The 19,048-nt window shown below is 40.8% G+C and overlaps 1 protein-coding gene across 1 annotated transcript in view; it reads left to right on the plus strand.

The window, feature by feature from the left end:
- Positions 1-13,630, plus strand: part of GREB1 (growth regulation by estrogen in breast cancer 1) — an 86,866-nt gene extending 73,236 nt beyond the window's left edge. The window contains exons 25-33 of the mRNA XM_014956757.1: positions 127-269; positions 1,069-1,230; positions 2,831-3,035; positions 3,841-4,015; positions 4,955-5,173; positions 7,470-7,605; positions 8,134-8,334; positions 9,887-10,025; positions 11,883-13,630. Of these exons, the coding sequence (XP_014812243.1) occupies positions 127-269; positions 1,069-1,230; positions 2,831-3,035; positions 3,841-4,015; positions 4,955-5,173; positions 7,470-7,605; positions 8,134-8,334; positions 9,887-10,025; positions 11,883-12,046 (1,544 nt within the window). The 3' untranslated portion in view covers positions 12,047-13,630. The remainder of the gene's footprint in view (positions 1-126; positions 270-1,068; positions 1,231-2,830; positions 3,036-3,840; positions 4,016-4,954; positions 5,174-7,469; positions 7,606-8,133; positions 8,335-9,886; positions 10,026-11,882) is intronic.
- The last annotated feature ends 5,418 nt before the right edge of the window (positions 13,631-19,048 follow it).

Here is a 19,048-nt window from a genome sequence, read left to right on the forward strand (position 1 = left end):
GTTTTGCATGTGTTTACTCCTGCCATTGCTCCTAAAGCTAATTCCAATGACAGAAACAGTTTGTCACAAGGGAATACATTCTGGCCTTGAATATGTGTTACACTTCACTTGTTTCTTTTTTAATAGACAGATCAATGAGCAGGAGACAGGAGGATATGTATACACACCGTCAAACGACGAGGATGAGATTATCCAAGTATGCAGCATATAACACCTACCATCACTGTGAGCAGTGTCACCAGTACATGGGTTTCAATCCCAGGTACCAGGTAAAGATTTCTGGATACTACTCTGTGGATCAGAAACTGAAGCAGACGCAACCCCAACATGGTTTTGTATACATTTGCTGTTTTTGAATTGGTTTACAAGTTGTATGTATGTGTTAAAAACAACGGATCTACAGATTTTGTTATTTCTTGGCATTTGCCTGCAGGTTTGGGGATGTCAGAAGACTGATCCTTGCCTCATTTACACTAGCTTATTCAGTTCTGTAACCTGCATCCTACATGTATACTACCAATTAAAACTACTTTCCCAGTAAACTTTTCACACTGGGACATGCTTACATTTTCACCTGAGTAACTGCAAAAAGGCAACAGTTCTGGTGCCGGAGTGATCCAGCAGAGAGTAGTCTGTCTGTGGCATACGGGCTGGTACCGCTCAGAGTAACCCTCCAGCTTCCTGCCTATCAGAATGTGAGGAAGAAGGTATTAGCAATGCAAATACTGCTTTCTATCTGTTAGGATTTTGGAAAGCCAAGAGTGGCCTGTAAGTATCGGTACCATCTGCAAGACAAAGCTGAAACAATGGTTCCAAAAGAGGGAACAGTTTAATTTACATTTTTCCTAGTGTATGCTCTAGCGGAGGGAGCATTGCTTAACCTAATTAATCATAAGGTAAAATCTAATGCAATACAGTAAGTGATTGTAGTCTGTATGATATTGTGTGTATTAATGTAGTCTGTATGGTATATAAATGTGTATTAACTACACTACACTACACTACACTACAAATACCTTGTAATTTGACTCTAACCACTGAAATTATCCTATTTTTTTCCGTCCTCAGCTTTATGAGTCCACTCTGCATGCATTTGCCTTCTCCTATTCTATGCTGGGAGAAGAGATCCAGCTGCATTTTATTATTCCAAAGTCAAAGGAGCATCATTTTGTCTTTAGCCAACCAGGAAGACAATTGGAAAGCATGAGGCTGCCACTAGTCACAGATAAGGTAGGTATAATTAGATTTATGGCAATATGGAGAGAGACACTACCAATTTTAAAATTTCTTGAATTAGGATTTTTTGTACTTCTGGTCCTTCTGTCAAGAGATAATGGAGATGTCTTAATACTAAGCTTGTATTTTCTCCCAGAAAGGGAGACCTGAAGCAAAACTATCAAGCCACCATTAAGTTGTTGCTTTTGCTCATTATCAAGCTTGATCCTTTGGTATAAACACTCCTATCTGCGGCAAAAGGTCTTTGGTTATGGGTTTAAGAAGTTAAAGTGAGAATGGTTTCAGCAGTGAGCCCCAGAGACATGGTTTTGTTTCTCATACAGTTACTAAGAGGAAGCAATTTTTTACCGTAGAGGAAGGCAGTGGATTATCCTGTTTTATTCTGCAAAAATGTTCTGTTGCTTTCATGTAAAAATAAGGCCTTCAAAGAATCTTTGTCATGGCTTCAAGGCTGTCCAAAGAATCACGTCACGCTTGTAGAAAACACTTTGTAAAGTTATCCATCTGACAGGCCGTGCAAAGTCCACTGTTGGCCTTTACAGCGACTCCTAATACCCATGTCTAAGCTGAAGCTGTGCCTTGCTCAGGCCACTCTGCTTGGAGTGTTGAAGCAATATGTGGAACAGTTCTATCCTGGTGAAAATAAGCAGCTTCCATTAAACGCTAATCAATCAGTACCACCCTCCAGTTCGGGCTTTTAACCCAGGCAGCACCACAGCAGCAGCTCTGCAATGTGAGGATGAAACCTCCTGCTCTTCCTCACCCAGTAAACTCGTGCTTGGTTACCCGGTCAGAACTGTACACTGGGTCCTTGTGGATTCTCCTCCTGCTTCTGCCACTGACCTGCTTTGAGGCTTTGCCAAAACCTTTTATTCTTCCTTTGATTCTTTCTGCAAGCTTGAAAAGTGCTGTGAGATACAAACCTAGAGTATTAAACTGTTAAAATATTTGTAGTGATCCACTTTAAATTCCCTTTTGTGAACTCCACTGGTATCAAATCCACCACTTTGTGCCTTGGCAGTTTTAAATCTGGAGTGCTTAATTGTGAGTGCTTTGAAGAGTCTCTGCAGAAAGGCACACTTTCAGTCAGGGCCCTTATGACCTGAGTAGGAACCAGGCTAAAATCAGTTGCCCAGGCTGGAACAGTTCCTGGATGTCTGTAGAAACAGGGCTTTCAGAATCTGTATTATCAAACTTGGAAGCACCTAGTGAATATCAATGCATTCAAGATTGGGTGATAGCCAGTCAGAAAAGGGTGTACTGCAGTTTTGGAGTAAGGTGTTTCTTACCACCTAATGTCATGTGGACCTAAATCCTTTCCTGGATCTAGCCTCAAGGTCCCTGTGCACTTGGCAGGTCAAGGTTAGCAGTCCTGTCCAGTCCACCACGCTCTCACCAGCTGAAGAAGCTAAGTGATAAGAGTTTTCTTTTTCCAAGCTTTTACAAAAGTTGCTTATTTTCCCATTAAGCTGACTTAAACATAGCAGTTTGTCCCACATCAGTAAATCTGATTTATTCTCCTGAAGCATCTGGTTCTCTTTGTTTAAACATCCTCCAGCTTAATAGAGAAATTCACATTTATTTTTATTTACAGAGTGAAGATTACATAAAAAGTCCCACTTTTACTCCCACCACTGGTCGTCATGAACATGGACTTTTCAATTTATATCATGCAATGGATGGAGCCAGTCATTTGCATGTTTTAGTTGTCAAGGAATATGAAATGGCCATATATAAGAAGTATTGGCCCAACCACATCATGCTTGTTCTTCCAAGCATTTTCAACAGCGCAGGAGTAGGTAAGGATAACAAAAAGCTCTAGCAAATGTGGACACACGATTTGGTCCTTTCAGGCGTTGGTACTTAGCAGTGAAATGTAGACGTACACCTTGTGGACAACATATTGGCTTTCGTGATCTGAATTCTTTTTAAAGGCAGTGTGTCATAGTCTAAAATGAAATTAACTTAATCCAGGTCATAATAAAGCTAGATTAATTGCACTCTAGAAATATTTACTCTACTGATTTTAAAGGGAGCTGAGGGTGTTAACCCAGATGGAGTTACCTACTGTTTCCTTGTGGAAATAGGTTATGTACTACTTTCGTAGGCACTGATTGCACTGTTTGGTACATCTCTTAGATAGGTTCTGCTGATATAGTATCTGTGAAATATTCAGCACCTTGCTTTTACTGCTGGTATAACTTCTAGATAGCAGTAGTGACACGCATTCAAAGTAGATCATTAGGGGAAATTGTTCCCATGTTATTCAGCTGGTCAGCCAACATCTCTAGATGTTTGCACTAAGAGATGCTAGTGAAGCCAAATATCTGTCAGGTTAAAGAATCAGTCACTAAACCCTTAAGACACGAACAAATCTTTATCACAGAAATCTGAAGCATTTATGTGCTTCCCAGTGGGGTCCTGGAAGTCACTTGCCTGGCAAGTGACAAAGCAAGTTGGCTCTGGGGAGTGTTAGGGTGTTAAAATCTTCAGAGTGATTCATACCTTGGGCTGCAGAAATACTCACCTCAAAAGGCTTCAAAGTTAGAAGCAAACAATTTCTACCCCTACTTTTCATTTGATGGTTTATGTCCTTGGTTTCAGGTGCTGCACACTTCCTGATAAAAGAGTTGTCTTATCATAACTTGGAGCTTGAACGAAATCGGCAGGAGGAGCTGGGGATAAAACCCCAGGATATTTGGCCTTTCATTGTCATTTCAGATGACTCCTGTGTTATGTGGAATGCAGTAGAAGTGGATTGTTCAGGAGACAGAAAAAGGTAAATAGAGTAATACATGCTTTTTCAGCTGATCTCTTTTAACGTTTCACTGCATATCAGTTTTGAAATTGCATTTAATATACAACAACTTTTACCCTGTACAAGCAGAGAATAATATTTGTCTAATGAGAGAAGTATTTTCCCCAGATAATCTGCCTTTGCATAGCACATAGTTTAGTGCCTGTTTTTCATTCCTGTCCCCTGAGGATTTAAGTGCCCTGCAGCCCTTGCTGTATGGCTTGACTCGGGTTCAAACTAGAGTTACTTGGATTGCAGATTCCAGACTCTGCAAACAATCCACTGGGCAAGCATGGGCGTTCACATGTACATTTTTAACAGGATTTTTCTAAGGAAACTAAAAGACTTCTGGGCAACTGATTCCCTCTGACTCTTTTGTCAGTCCCCATCTATATGACTCCTTTATCAGCTCCCCAAATCCCCAAACAAGTATTTTTGTTTTCATTACTTTAGAACATTGTTTGTACTAGATATTTTTATCTATTCCCAGAACAGTACTTCTGCAGGATTTACAGCAAACCTTCAAAGAGAACTAAATGCAGTAAAACCTGAGATTTATAGGCTCCAGGGGTGAGCTAGGAGGATCTTATACTTTGCACTTCAGTTATGGCACAGAGTCAGCAACCCTCCCGCAGTTATTTGGGACATTACCCAACTAACTTTAAAAGTTTACATATCTGAGTGAATATTTTGAAAGATCCAGACTAAGTTTCAGATCTGTTATACCAGTCCCCACTACATAAGCACTATGTAATTTAAAGTTTTGATTAGAGTGAGAGACCAAAAGTTGCAGTAAAGTAAGACAACATTGAAGTTATTTACCCAATTCTTACAACTACTTAAGAATTGCTCTTCAGCTGAATGAGATTCTGAATAGACTCTGTATACTTTAAAATTCACACATTTTTGTAATCATTGTAGTGACTATACGTGGACTGAAAGGAATGTGTCCTTGAAGCAAATTCTGCAACATATTGAAGCAACTCCCAATGTCACTCACTATGCCTTAATTGGGATGAGGAAATGGTCCAGCAAAACAAACAGTGCTGAGATCAAGGAACCCTTCTCCTGCTGCCATGTGCACGATTTCATTATGCTGAATGTCGATCTGACACAGAATGTACAGTACAATCAGAACAGGTAAGTGAATCAGTAGCATCTTTCAATACAGATAATGAACCAAATAAAGGAATTTCTAGAGGAGTTCTTGTTGGCTTTTTGGGGAAGTTCTTCATTGGATGCAGAGAGTTTTTGTTTTCATACTGACGGTTCAACTTGTTCCCAAATTCCTAGCAGTTGGAAAAAGACATAAATCTTCATAGTTCCAAATAAACCAGTCACATTTGAATTGCAGGGCAGACCCACTCAGCAGTGTGCCCTGCAGCACTGGTTGTCTAGTCCAAGTGGCCTTTTGGTAAACACTGTACTTCCCCTCCTGCCCACTTACCTGGGCTGGCTTCCAAAGGAAACTGGAGTGTGTGGGTGAATGGCACATAACCACATCTCGTTGTGACATGGAACTGAGATTTAACTGGACTTTTTTTACCATGAGGAGCACAACACTGGAGCACACTGCACATGTGCTCATCAGGACAATCAGAAGATAGGAATAAATCAACCTCATCAACATTGGTGTTGGTTTCTCACATTCAGTTGTCTCAGAATTCCTAATTTTTCATTTACTATGCCACATCAGATGTATCAGATTATAGTATTGCCACGGACAGTATCACCACAGTGACCAGAGCTGTATTCACTTGGTACTTCACCTCACAGAATTTCACTGATCTGTGTGAAATAAACTGTGAGTTTGGCCCCGCTCCCGAGGGACAGCATTTATTGAAACAGAATGAAGTAGATATTGCTAGAGGTGGGATTCACTGTCTACAGCCAGTCTTTAGGCACTGCCAGGATATGCAAGATGTCTGTATGGAGCTGACAGGTATGACATGAAATCTAAATGTGTTTTTCTGTAAACTAGGTGGGATACCCCATGTAATCTAAAACGGCTCTACACACCTAGACTTAGATAACTGAATGTCACTGTACTTCTCAGAAGAACTTCCCTATCTCAGGAAGATGTCTTTTGAAGTTCAAGTTTACTTATAACTGCAGGGAAGCACTTCTGCTTTCATTATTCTGTGGAAAAACAGATGACCTAAATTTCTACCGCCACCAGCCTGACAGTTTAAAAGAGCATTTTAAACTTGCTCCCATGCATGTCGTAGCACAGAAGCGTGCTCCCAGGCTGTCTCCCTGTTCCACCTTATGAAGCATTATGAAAGGTTAATGAAGAGAGTGACAATAAAGTAAAAATGCTGTGAGTACAGGCAGCAAAGTTAAAATGTCAGGAACGCCAGACCACACCACCCGTTTCCTGCCCGTGTCCTTAAAGCATGCCTGGCTCACCATAATCCTCTGTGTGGGTGCTCCTGAGCATGAAGTATTAGATGACATTCCAAGCCTGGGCTGGCAATGAAAAAAGTACATTTTAAAACACAGAGACTTTGACATTCAGGGATACCAAATATCCATGTAAATTTTACTAAGATAAAAGACAAGATTTTAAAAACAAGTAATTAAATGCCACATTTTTCGCTGATGTTCACTGTTGCAGTAATTGTTCAGCTCTCTTTAATCCAAGCCCTGGATTTTAATCCAGCAGTTCCGCACATCATCCACTTTACCATGTAATATCTACATGCAAAATGGAGAACTGAGTCTGAATTTTCCAAAGGCCAGAGAATTTGGTCAGCTTTAGAAGTTTACATTTTATTCTGTTCCATTTTATTTATAAAATGGATCAAATTCAGCTCAGGGATGTTTGGCCTCATTCTGCATCGTTTATTTCGATGTCTCAGCAGTTCTGGTGTATTAAGAAATGACTCCTTGTCTTCAAATAGTTTTTGTCTCTAATGTAATATGACATTGTTTCTGTAAAAGAATATTGAAAAAATGTACTGGCTATTTGTATTCCAATGGAAAAATGTAGCCAGAGACCTCTGTGCATTTGACAAATCAGTAGGGCCTCATCTATTTCCTTGGAAGTTAAAGGAATTAATTTCTTTGACCTTATCTGGGGTGGTAATATATGTAGCTATTTTCTGTGACCACATTATTGTAGTAAAATGCAAAGAAATATTTTAACTCCTGGGTCTTTTTCCTGGAAATTTACTAACTTTCTCCTTCCATATTCCCCTGTGTTTCTGGTCTTTTCACTCCCTACGTGATTCCCCTCCTCATTCTTATCTTGAACTCATTCTAGCCTGGTTTATTATTACAAAGTGTCTGACTCTGACTAATAGGCGTTGGTGGAGGGTCAGTATTTTTGACACTTGTGCTTTCTGCAGTGCTGATCCAAGACCCCGAGTGCTTGTATTTGTTGGTGTGTGATGAGAAATGTTCTTCTGAACTGCTACTATTTTATTCTTTCCAGATTTACATGTGACGATATTGACTTCAACTTGCGGGTCCACAGCGCCGGCCTCCTCATCTGCCGCTTCAATCGCTTCAGTGTCATGAAGAAGCAAATTGCAGTAGGAGGGCAGCGATCCTTCCACATTAAGTCTAAGGTGGGAACAGAGACCTCTGTTTTATTGTTGTTAAAATCCGGGTTTCCTTTTTGTACCCTGTAACAGGAGAGCTGAGGTGTTTTGTTGCAACACCAGTTGCCAGTACTAGGTTTGTCTGCCATGCCTTTTTTTTTTTTTCTTTCTGAAATCTGCAATATTCTTCACATAAATGCACCTTTCCTTAATAATTTTCCTTTAAAACTTTTAAGAACACCTAAAGTGTTTCTTTACAATACAGGTAACCATTCACTATGAGTTTTTAATCTATGGCTATTGAATTGCTCATTTTCATATCCCTTCATATGTAGGAGTGGGTTTAAACAAGAACCCTAAAGGGTCTATAAATACAAATATAATTCCGTGAAACTCAGACTTTTTCGGCAGCAGATATTTTTGGCTGAATGACTTTGTTTTTTATGTAAATCTTAGACTTATAGGGTAGAGATATATTTTATACAACCCAAAATTCAGATAAGTACAACTTGATTGATCAGGATTGACCTGTACCAGAAGTATTTTTCCTCATAGGTATCTGACACTCCAGTTTCAATCTCACCTGCTCAGTACATCTGTGCTCCTGACAGCAAGCATACCTTCTTGGCAGCACCTGCGCAGTTGCTCCTTGAAAAATACCTCCAGTATCACAGCCATCGCTTCTTCCCTCTCTCACTGAAGAATTACAGCCATCCAGTGCTATCTGTGGACTGTTACCTTAACTTGGGGCCACAGGTACTGAACAAAATAATCTTCAAGCAGCTCTAGAATGCACAGGCTATGTTTTGGATGAGTTCGCTCATGATTTCCTTAATAATAGTTACACAGCTTTTGAAGAACAAGGTATTAGATCCCTATCATGTTAAAATCAAATTTTTAGTCCCATAGAAATACTGTTAGAGGCTTCAAAAAAAGTACATGGACAACAATAGTAGAGTTGTTGTAAATACTAATATAGTCTGTGAATTATATCCTGAATTAACACAGAACACATTTTTCTTTACGAAGTGTTTTCTCAGTCTGCTATAATTTCCACAGCAAATTTCTTCCACAAGAGTGTTTTACGAATACTAGTTAGCTCTTAGAAAGCACTTCAAAATACAAATTGTTTAGTTCACTTTTTGCCTGGTAACCTGAGGCGGAGAAGCAACTACCAGGAGAACAGTCAGAATGGGAGAAGCTGGCATTAGACCTCAGGAGCTGTTGACTCTCTCGGATGAGTTTGGATCTAAAGCCAAGGCCATACTTAAACTCAAACATAGGTCAGATAGAAGTGTGGTACTAAGGTGGTGGTGTTCAGGAGGGAGAAACTGTTTTTACCTTTTTGCCTGACTTGAATACTAAAGGAAATCTTGTCTTGCTGGATTTACTAAACTTCTTTACCAAAACAGCTGTGTAATGGCTTTCCCATATATACTGGTTTGAGGACGTTTTGAACTGTATCTTTTAATTTCCTTTCTGGCTGAACTCTGAAAAAGCAAACTCTGCAGAATGGCATTGTACTGTTACTGTCTTCATCCATTGCATCCTTTCATCTCTAACCCATTCAGCACATGAAATGAGTACAGTTACCTGAGCTGGAATATGATACAATAGGACTGAGGGAATATGGATAAATATAGGCATCTTGGGGCAGAGTCTCAGCTGCTGTGTGTCAGCCTTCCTCCGCTGAATCACACTGTTTTATGCCAGATGAGGGTCTGCCTCAACTAAGCAGTGCACTGGCACTTTGGAAACAAAGCCTTGTGTGGAAGATTCCTTAATTTAAATTTATAAATCCTGGAACAATGCTATAAATATTCCTGGTTCCTGGTGGATTTGGGAACAAACTAGACAAGAGGAAATTTTGGGCATTTATGTCTATGTATAACTCTACCGACTTGAGTAATGAAAATGACATTAGGCATTTTTAAAGGGTTCTTCTCATGTGTAACTGCACAGTTACTATATACACTCACGTGTAGATAAACTGTGCTGGGCAGGTCACAACATTATGGTTATGGAGAGCTATTGTTGCTGCAGCTTTCAAACCCTATCATATCTAAATCTCATGTTAATAATAGTATTTAATAGCAACTACTAATACATAGTTAGGAATAGTGCTTTTTTGTAGATTTTTAATAAGTTGAGGGATGTTTAGGAAGCAACTATAAAGATCGCAATATTTGAAGTTGGACAGCAAGTCTGAGTTTGAATCATGTGCAGCTGCTGAAAGCTTGATAACAAGGCTTAGCTTTATATAGAAGGTTGAAAAATGTTAATTTTTTGTTTCCCCTCTCCCAATCAGATTGCAGTTTGTTACGTGAGTTCTCGGCCTCACTCTCTGAATATCAGTTCATCTGGTTTGACATTCAGTGGTCTCCTGCTGTACCTCTGTGACTCCTTTGTTGTAGCTAGCTTTTTGAAGAAGTTTCATTTCCTTAAAGGTGAGTGGCAATAATGTTATTACTGACAATTACATGACCTGGTCTCTGGGAACCTGGGGAAGAATGTATTTTATATGAAAATATACATGCATATATATGTATATGCACGTATTCACATTTGTCTTTACACATCCCACCCAACTTTGGTGCTTGATCACGCTGGCTCTGTACTGTGGTAAACTGGTACATAACACTGCTGGAAGTTCTGCAGATTTTTAAGTGGGGAGGAATGTTGGCTCTGTATCGTTATGCCTACTGTATATGCATAACTCCTCACTTTATGTTTGAAAACTGAATTTGTAGGTTATTTACCTATTGTATTTTTGCAAGTTTTCTAATTTTCGATAGAAAATGGGTGATAACCAAGCCTCCATCAAAATCCATTTACCATCCTTGGAAATAGCAACTGGCTCATTTAAAATTTTTTCCTAATAACCAGTTTCTCCATGTAGTACTTACGATGGCCGATTGCAGTGGAGACAAATAACCATTTGTATTGCAGGCAGTCACACTGCAAACTTCTTTTGGATTGTTCTGCTACTATCTTAGGCATTTAGCCCTCTGGGGATTTGTTTCACTCACAGCCATGGCTGTCACTGGAGGAAGAAGGCCGTGGCCAATGCCTTCTTGGAACAGGCAGAGTTGTTACGAACTGCTGTGGTTTTTGTTGCAGTTAATAGAGTTTCATGTAGGTGTGTGTAGCAAAGTGCAGATTGGGTTATACAGTGCTTTTACCTGCACCCACCACTGAAGCCACATGAGTGCCCGTGTCTGTGCTCGTTCGGAAGCAGCGTCTGTATTTCAGTCAGCCTGTAGTTTCTCTGCCAAGGCTGTCAGAGTAACTGCAAATGAAAGCAGTGCTTTTGTACTGCATTTTTCGAGTGACCAGAGGCTATCAATGCGTTTCACTTCGCATAAACCAGCCAATTTTTATAGAATGTAGCACAAAGTGTATTTGTTTTGGGATTTCTCCATCTCCCTTGGCAGTCTGTTTAACCTTCTAACCAGCCCATAAGCAACACCACATGACTGTCTGTCTTGTTTCTTTTTATTATATTCTCAAGTTTTTTTTTGTCTTGGGCACTTCCACTTACCTCACTGTTTCTCATTCAGATTATTGAATGCTGGCGAGGTAATTATTTCCTCTTAATTACGCACTTTTCTCAGAAGCCAGGAAATCATGCATGCAAGTTAAAATGGTATCAGCATGCCAGTCAAGACAGTTGATATTGTTCACTGAAATATGGTATTTCTTACTTTGCATTTCTGGATTTGCCTGTGTCCATAGCACACAGACTGGATTCTTCTTTGCCAGCACATTTGCTTACCAATCCAAAAAACGCTAAAGTTTGTGATTAGTTCTAAGGACATACTTGGATCATTTCTGGTCAGCAGAGCTCAAAGAGCTTAGTCAGCCATCATGGTGACTGACTTGGAGTGGGTTTTGCTGAGTGAGGTTTTCACTCAACGAGGTAGTGATCAGCAGGGCTAGAACAGTAATGTAGGATGTAGGGCTGTATCTTGTGTTCTGTCAGGATCCATCACCACCCCCTTAAACCTGACAATTTTACCCTCCCCTATCCTAAAGAGTAGGGAATGTATTGCAGTCCTGTTCACTAGAGGAATGCTAGTATTCATCTAGTAAACTGCCTCAAGTTCCACGAGAAGATCCTGATAAATAGGGAGCAGAACATAGTTTTCCTCAGTCCTACACGAGTGTCTTAGTTTTCTCCTAAGCCCATTCGTAACTCCTGTTGTGAAAGTGGTGGAGCTCTACATGCTGAGGGGTGATGGGAGCTGGGTGATCTGAGAACAAAGGGGATACTCACATGGGTTTCTTTTTAACTGTTTGCTCAGGTGCCACCTTGTGTGTGATTTGTCAGGATCGCAATTCTCTTCGCCAGACCGTTGTCCGGCTGGAGCTGGAGGACGAATGGCAGTTCCGACTGCGGGATGAATTCCAGACTGCCAATGCAAAAGAGGACAGACCACTTTTCTTCCTGACTGGACGACATATTTAATTGAAAGGAGACACATTGCCTAAATGAAACAAGAGACTAATTGCCATCATCGCATGACATTACTTTTGAGAGGCTCTGCTTTCTGAACAGAAGCAGGACTGTTTTCCATGGTTCATTAGAATGATATCCAGTCAGAAAATTTACTGCTCATATTTCCAAATACTGAAGTGGCTTTTCAAATTTAACTGTCTGATGGAAGTAATTCCTAACTCTTGGGAGAGATGCAGAAACTTACTACGCCGCATGGCGGAAATCATTTTGGATCAGAAGGGAGGTCAATGAGTGCACTTCTTCTGTGACAAGAAAGACAAACGCAAGTTTATAAGCAAGAGTTTTAGAAAACTTTTTGTACATGCCAGAAATAGGAAATGTAAATTTAGGAGCAGATTTTGTTTTACGAGTATTATTTATCTAACAGTTGGCACAAGGCAAGAGGAATTGTTACAGTTTTATAGTATACTGCTACTGATTGATTCAGGTAGGCTTTTTATATGAAGATTTGTAAAGTATATTTCTTTAATAGTGGGAACTCAGTTGGAGCCTTAATTTTTGGAACAGGTACCACACTGGGTAGTTTGACCATACAGGACTCTTGGGATAAAAGCATAATTGTACATCTGGTTTTATTAGCATAAGGAACAGAGTCAAGAAAGCAGATTTTAAAATTAGATCTGAACATTTAAACCTGAAATTGAAATGGCCTTGAGTAACTGAAGAGGCAAAATGGTGAGACTGACCTCAGAGTGACTTATTACGTCTCGAACAGTGGTATTTTCTCTTTTCTGATTAAATTGTCGCACTGGCTGCAGACTTCAAGCAGGGCTCAGTGCACTCAAGACAGCAGATGAGATGCTGTCTCACTCCTACTCCCAATACACTTTCTGGGGATATTTTCTTGCCAAGGTGCTTCAAAAGAGTGAGAAAATAGAGTCTACTGCTCTGAGAAATTCAGGTGGAAACCTAAAAACATGTTCTAGAATGGCACCAGGCATCACAGTATTTTGTACACTCTAAATGTGAAATTGGTGGTCATGGTCTTTGTCTAGGTTTTTGGAAATATTCTCTGAGTTGCAAACTTCATGTTTGTCTTTATAGAATCAGTGTTAATTTCACTAAGTCCAGGTGCAGGAAGGATGAGGATAGATATTGTCAGAAGATATCTAATCTTTGGGCAGTCCTTTCTTGCTGGATACAGCAATGAGAGGATCATTGATTTTATACTGACGAAAGGCCATCAGGTGGCTGAGACCATAACAGTACTGACCTTGAACTGGAGACATCAGTGTGACTGTGCCAAAGAGCTAATTTAGGTTTACAGGGAAAAGGTAAATTCAGCAAGTTTGACTTAGATCGCTATTTACAAGATAACTGCTAGAAATCAGTGTGTTTTTGTATTTCATTGTTCTTGTTTCAGAGTGAGAATTCACTTTGTTTAAGTTTTGGGAAGGAAGGCGGGCATTGTCTTATGTAAATAGTATTACCTGTTCAGTTTTCACCAGTTGTTCAGTTAATTTAAACTTTTTAAAATAAGTGTGACATTCATGTCTAATCCATCCTTTACAAATAAAGTTGATGCTGCATGGACATCTGTCTTGGTGATGTATAGCACCATCAAGTACAGTTTTGTTGGGAAAAAATAAAAGGGTTGGCTGAAAGCAGTTAATATATATCTAAGGAGTGACCTGAACCGCTGATGAGAAAATACAATACTGCTTAATGCCTGCGGCGTAACACAGCCTCAAAGGTAGAAGGGTTTTTACAAGAACTTGGAACTAAACAGGTTGAAATATCCTTTCCTGGAACCAAATACTTAAACAACTTACACCAAGTGGCTGTAAGCTTTCCTGTGTTTTAGACCTGTGAGCTGCTTTGCAAGTCTTTAGACATTCATTTTCACCAAGCAAGTTGTAAACTTTCCTGTGTTGTAGACCTGTGAGTTGCTTTGCAAGTCTTTAGACATTAATTTTCACCAAGCAACTGAAAAAAGGCCTAAAACGTATAATAATAAATAAATAATAATGTCACATACTTTACATTCTCTTTTGCCAGGAAGTCTTCAAAACTCTGTATAATAATAAATAAATAAGTCACATCATATTCTCTTTTGCCAGGAAGTCTTCAAAACTCTGACAAAATGCAGCTGTTAGTGGGCTGAAACCATCATACTCCTGAATGTTGTTTCACCATAAACCTTTTGCTCCGTGAGTTACCTTCCTGCTGTAGCCTGTCTCCAGGATAGGACCCTCAGGACCTGGCCTCACCAGCCGTACGTCTATCGTGTGACCAAGTGCAGTCATTCTCCATCACGGAGTATATAAGTAAGCAATTGTATATGGTGAAACTTGCTTGCCCCATTGCCTGCTGGAGCCCATCCTGTTATAAGACCAGAGATGACAGCCCATTGTCTGATGGAGCCCATCCTGTTATAAGACCAGAGATGCACTTACTGTGTAACCAAAATGCAGTTACTTCCCATCATACGACCAGCTATGTACCCAAAGTGCTAGAAAGATTCGGTGTTTTGTTCACAGGATGCCAGAAATGTAATGGTGGATGAGTCAGGGAGCTCCATCCAAAAGTTTCTTTGTCCCTGACCTAGTTGACAAGCTGAGCTCCCTTGGAGTGTAAGGGACAACGTATGGTTCATGTCCAACTGGGACTCTGAGGTAATACAGTAATACAAATAAATAATCATGATAAATAAAAGCAAATCTGTTTGGGTGGGACTGGCATCCTGTGCCGCAGTTGTTTACCGTAGGTGCCTGTGCAGGGCTGGGAACCCAGGTCCTGGCTCCACCCTTCTCTCCTCTTGCCTTTTGAGGAAAATTCTTGCCTTTCAATTCCAGTGATCTTTGCAAGAAAATCTGGCCCCTGCCCACGATGCAATCAGATCTTTCAGTCTTTCCTTTCTGACTTCGGATGTGGCAAGAAGATAGAGCTCTCCATTGCATGGATTGAGTTGATAATGTAGTAGCAAACAAAACGAAAGGCCTTGCCTGCATACTTTTAGGCTTTTTCAGCCTCTATGTTCTTCTCTAGTGCCTCCCGTGCTTGCTGGTTTAGTCACCCGCTATTATCACCTGCAGATAGTATTGTTAGCGTGTTGTGTGTCAGAGGGTAAAGTACTTTATGATTCAGCTTCTGCAAAAGACAGTATCCGAATACAGAGAAGCTTACGGGGAAGGTGAAATTATTTTCCTTCTTCTATCCTCTCTCCATTCAAAGCACCCTTCACAAGCCCTTAAGCACTGGTATCTGGTATTTGAATAGCGTGGGCATTGCAGCTAATTTGAACACTATAGGATGTAAGGGATTTCACTCTTCCTCCCTAGGAGGTGCCTCCTGTTGTGGTGTCAGGGAATGTACAGACCTCTGTAATTGCAATCTCCCCTCGTCCTGTCAGTACACTCCCTTATAGAGTCCCACCCCATCTCTCCTGTAGGACATGCTTTAAGTGATGAAAGGGGCTATAACATCTTACTGGAGCCTTCTCTTTCTCCAGGCTGAACAAAAAAGACAGTATCCGAATACAGAGAAGGTTACGGGGAAGGTGACATTATTTTCCTTCTTCTATCCTCTCTCCATTCAAATCACCCTTCACAAGCCCTTAAGCGCTGGTATCTGGTATTTGAATAGCGTGGGCATTGCAGCTAATTTGAACACTATAGGATGTAAGGGATTTCACTCTTCCTCCCTAGGAGGTGCCTCCTGTTGTGGTGTCAGGGAATGTACAGACCTCTGTAATTGCAATCTCCCCTCGTCCTGTCAGTACACTCCCTTATAGAGTCCCACCCCATCTCTCCTGTAGGACATGCTTTAAGTGATGAAAGGGGCTATAACATCTTACTGGAGCCTTCTCTTTCTCCAGGCTGAACAATCCCAACTCTTTCAGCCTGTCTTCATAGGAGAGGTGCTCCAGCCCTCTGACCATCTTTGCGGTCTTCCTCTGGACCGTCTCCAACAGATCCATGTCCTTCCTATGTTGGGGGCTCCAGAGCTGGACACAGTACTCCGGGTGGGGGTCTTACCAGAGCAGAGCAGAGGGGCAGATCCCCTGCCTCGCCCTCCTGGCCACACTGATTTTGATGCAGCCCAGGATGTGGTTGGCTTTCTGGGCTGTGAGCACACATTGGCGTTCCATGTAGAGCTTCTCAGCCACCAAGGCTCCTAAGTCCTTCTCTTCAGGGCTGCTCTCCAGCCATTCTCCACCCAACCTGTATTTGTGCTTGGGATTGCCCCAGCTGAGGTGCTGAACCTTGCACTTGGCCCTTGTTGAACTTCATGACGTTGAAATGAAAATGGATTTTCTTTGATGAAACATAAAACTAGTCCATACATCTTCTGCCTGTCAACTGTCTTTTATCCCATATACCAGTTTTCACCTGAAGAAATACTCGGTGGTTCTGGTTATTTACAAATGCTTTTATCACATTTCCAGTCCTGTTTTGACAGCCCCCAAAATAACCATTGATGACTGGGGAGGACAGAACTCTGGGAGTTTTGAGGCAATAGTCCAGTTGCTGGCATCGCCCACTGCTGACGTATTATTTGGTAAGGGGGTGACGGGGTGTCGGATATAACAGCGACACTCCTGCTCATTCAGAAAAAGAGGTTTGGAATCAACTGACATAATTTTAAGAGCGGCTTCATAAAGCTGCCTCATATGTAAATGTGCTTTTGATTAAAATCCTCAAGAATATAGAAATGTTTGATTTAGATTTACATAGTAATAGAAACAGAAGGAAATTTCTTCACGCTTGTTAAATCACCAATGTGCTGATTATGCCCTTAAACTCTGCACACAGTGAGGAGTGTTATTCCGGCAGTGTGTGCAGAGCTGCTACAGAAAATGCTGAGTGGCATTGCTAACAGCAACTGACCAGTCTTCTTTATACTTAGAGACAACAGAAATGATGTGAAAGTGAGTTTTTACTTGTTACTGCCTAATGCTATAGGGACCCAGTAACAGTTTGGAGAACAGTTATTGGCTCACAGGGTATTGTGGTCACCACTGGCTTAATTCTGCATCACCTACCTATGCAGAATGTGCTTTTTACTAACACACAGAACCTGTTTTTTGGTGATGGCATGATTTCTTTCTATTTGAACTTAAATAATTCTTGTACCAGTGTGAAATGGCCCACTAGGCTCATGTTAGAGCTGACCATGCAGCATCTTGAATCTTACTTCTGCGGGAGGTGCAACACAGGAGGGTTACAACTCAGCAGCTGCCTAAGGTAGATTTTATTCTTGCTTTCTTAATATAGCCTTGATTCAGGGTACCGAGGTGCTATTCATTGCCAGGGGTGTTTATGAGACAAATGCTTTACAGAAGGAAAATGGAGAAGAGCAATTCCATACGCTACGTCCACAGCAACTGCAGTAATCTGAAGAGGCTGGAGAAAGTTAAGCTGTTGTAGGTGAGCGGCACTGTCCCAGTAGAGTAGAGTTGTGGCTGTGTTTGAAAACATCTTAAATTAATCTTTAGGTTGAACAATTATACTGTTAAAAATAAGATGACAAAATCTTATCAGTTCAGCAAAATAAAGTTCACACCAAGGTTACCATGATCTAATATTACTATATTTAAATATTCTGGGATGATTACAAATGTTTTTTTCCTTCTCATGATACAGCATTTACAAAGGCTGTTTATAAAAAGAAGTTGGCTCCTGTTTACCCTGTGTCATCACGCAGTGAAATCATTTGGCAATGTTTAAAAATGACATCAAGTTTTCTATTTTCACTGCATAATTATTCAATGAAACTCGTTGCTACAGGATCTCACAGAGGCTACGAGCTGAGCAGGAGTCCAAAATCCGTTGTGAAACATATGAGAACTGTGAGTCTGAGAATATCTTCCTTGAATTTTGCATCAGCCCCTGTGTTCCACATGTGTCTTTGGTTGAAAACACCAACTGGGGAAGCGCTGAGCAGGAGTCCAAAATCCGTTGTGAAACGTATGAGAACTGTGAGTCTGAGAATATCTTCCTTGAATTTTGCATCAGACCCCGTGTTCGATGTGTCTTTGGTTGAAAACACCAACTGGGGAAGTAGCAGCAAAGTTGTGAAGTCCCGAGAGTGGGGAAATGGGAAGGGAGTGAAGGAAAAGCAGCTGCTGAGGTGGGTGGCAGGGGAGCATGGGCAGGAGGCAAAGAGACAGTGGCCTGGCTGTGTGGGCACCACAGAGGAGGTGGTAGGAATGGTGGGAAAAGGCTGAAAACCAGTCCCCTAATTTATCAAAATTATGGAGAAAGTTTTTTTTTACAGCTGGTTACTATCCAATTTCTGGACTTTTGATCAGAAGTGTTTGGAGATGGTCACCCTTGGACGTAGGATACCAGGCTGTCAGATGCATTGATCTCGCAACAGCAGTCATTGGGTTCATGTATGTTGCACAGAAGAGATGTTGGTACTTGTTTGTGCTTCCTGGTGAAAGCAGGAAGGTTCTGAAGTTGGACAGTGCAGAACATGACAAAGGTTTCAGAAATACAGTGTGCTGGAAAAGATGCACGGCCACCTCTTGAAGAATTTCATAAGTAAACATTAGGCAACGCATTACAATCATTTAAAGAGTGTTTCTGATAGATTGTTATACTTAATCCATCACAGTTTGACAGCAAATTTAACACAAGAAATGGGTGGGACAGTGGAAAATTACTTCAACAAACAGTGGTTCCTATCTTTTAGGTTTAGTGAATAGAGCTTTCAGCCGAAGCAGGAATGCCATTGAAATTCATTAGGTGTGGCATTTCCCTGTTTAGCTGAAATGAGAAGAATTGTATTGAATTTCCTTCCCCGAAATTGTTCCAGAAAGAAAATATGATCTGTCAGATAGCTAATAAATGGGTTTCTGTGCTCACAGCCTTAGCATTTGGTGTACAACAGAAAAGAGTAACTTAAGTATCTTGGTAACTTAAGTGCTGTGCTCTTTTCTCTTGGAAGTGTTAGTCTACAACTTGAGAGGGATTTGGCTGTTGGGCCACTTCAGATTCTGAGTTT

This window comes from Calidris pugnax, unplaced genomic scaffold (genome assembly GCF_001431845.1).
Source record: "Calidris pugnax isolate Ruff unplaced genomic scaffold, ASM143184v1 scaffold171, whole genome shotgun sequence".
NCBI classification, from domain to species: domain Eukaryota; kingdom Metazoa; phylum Chordata; class Aves; order Charadriiformes; family Scolopacidae; genus Calidris; species Calidris pugnax.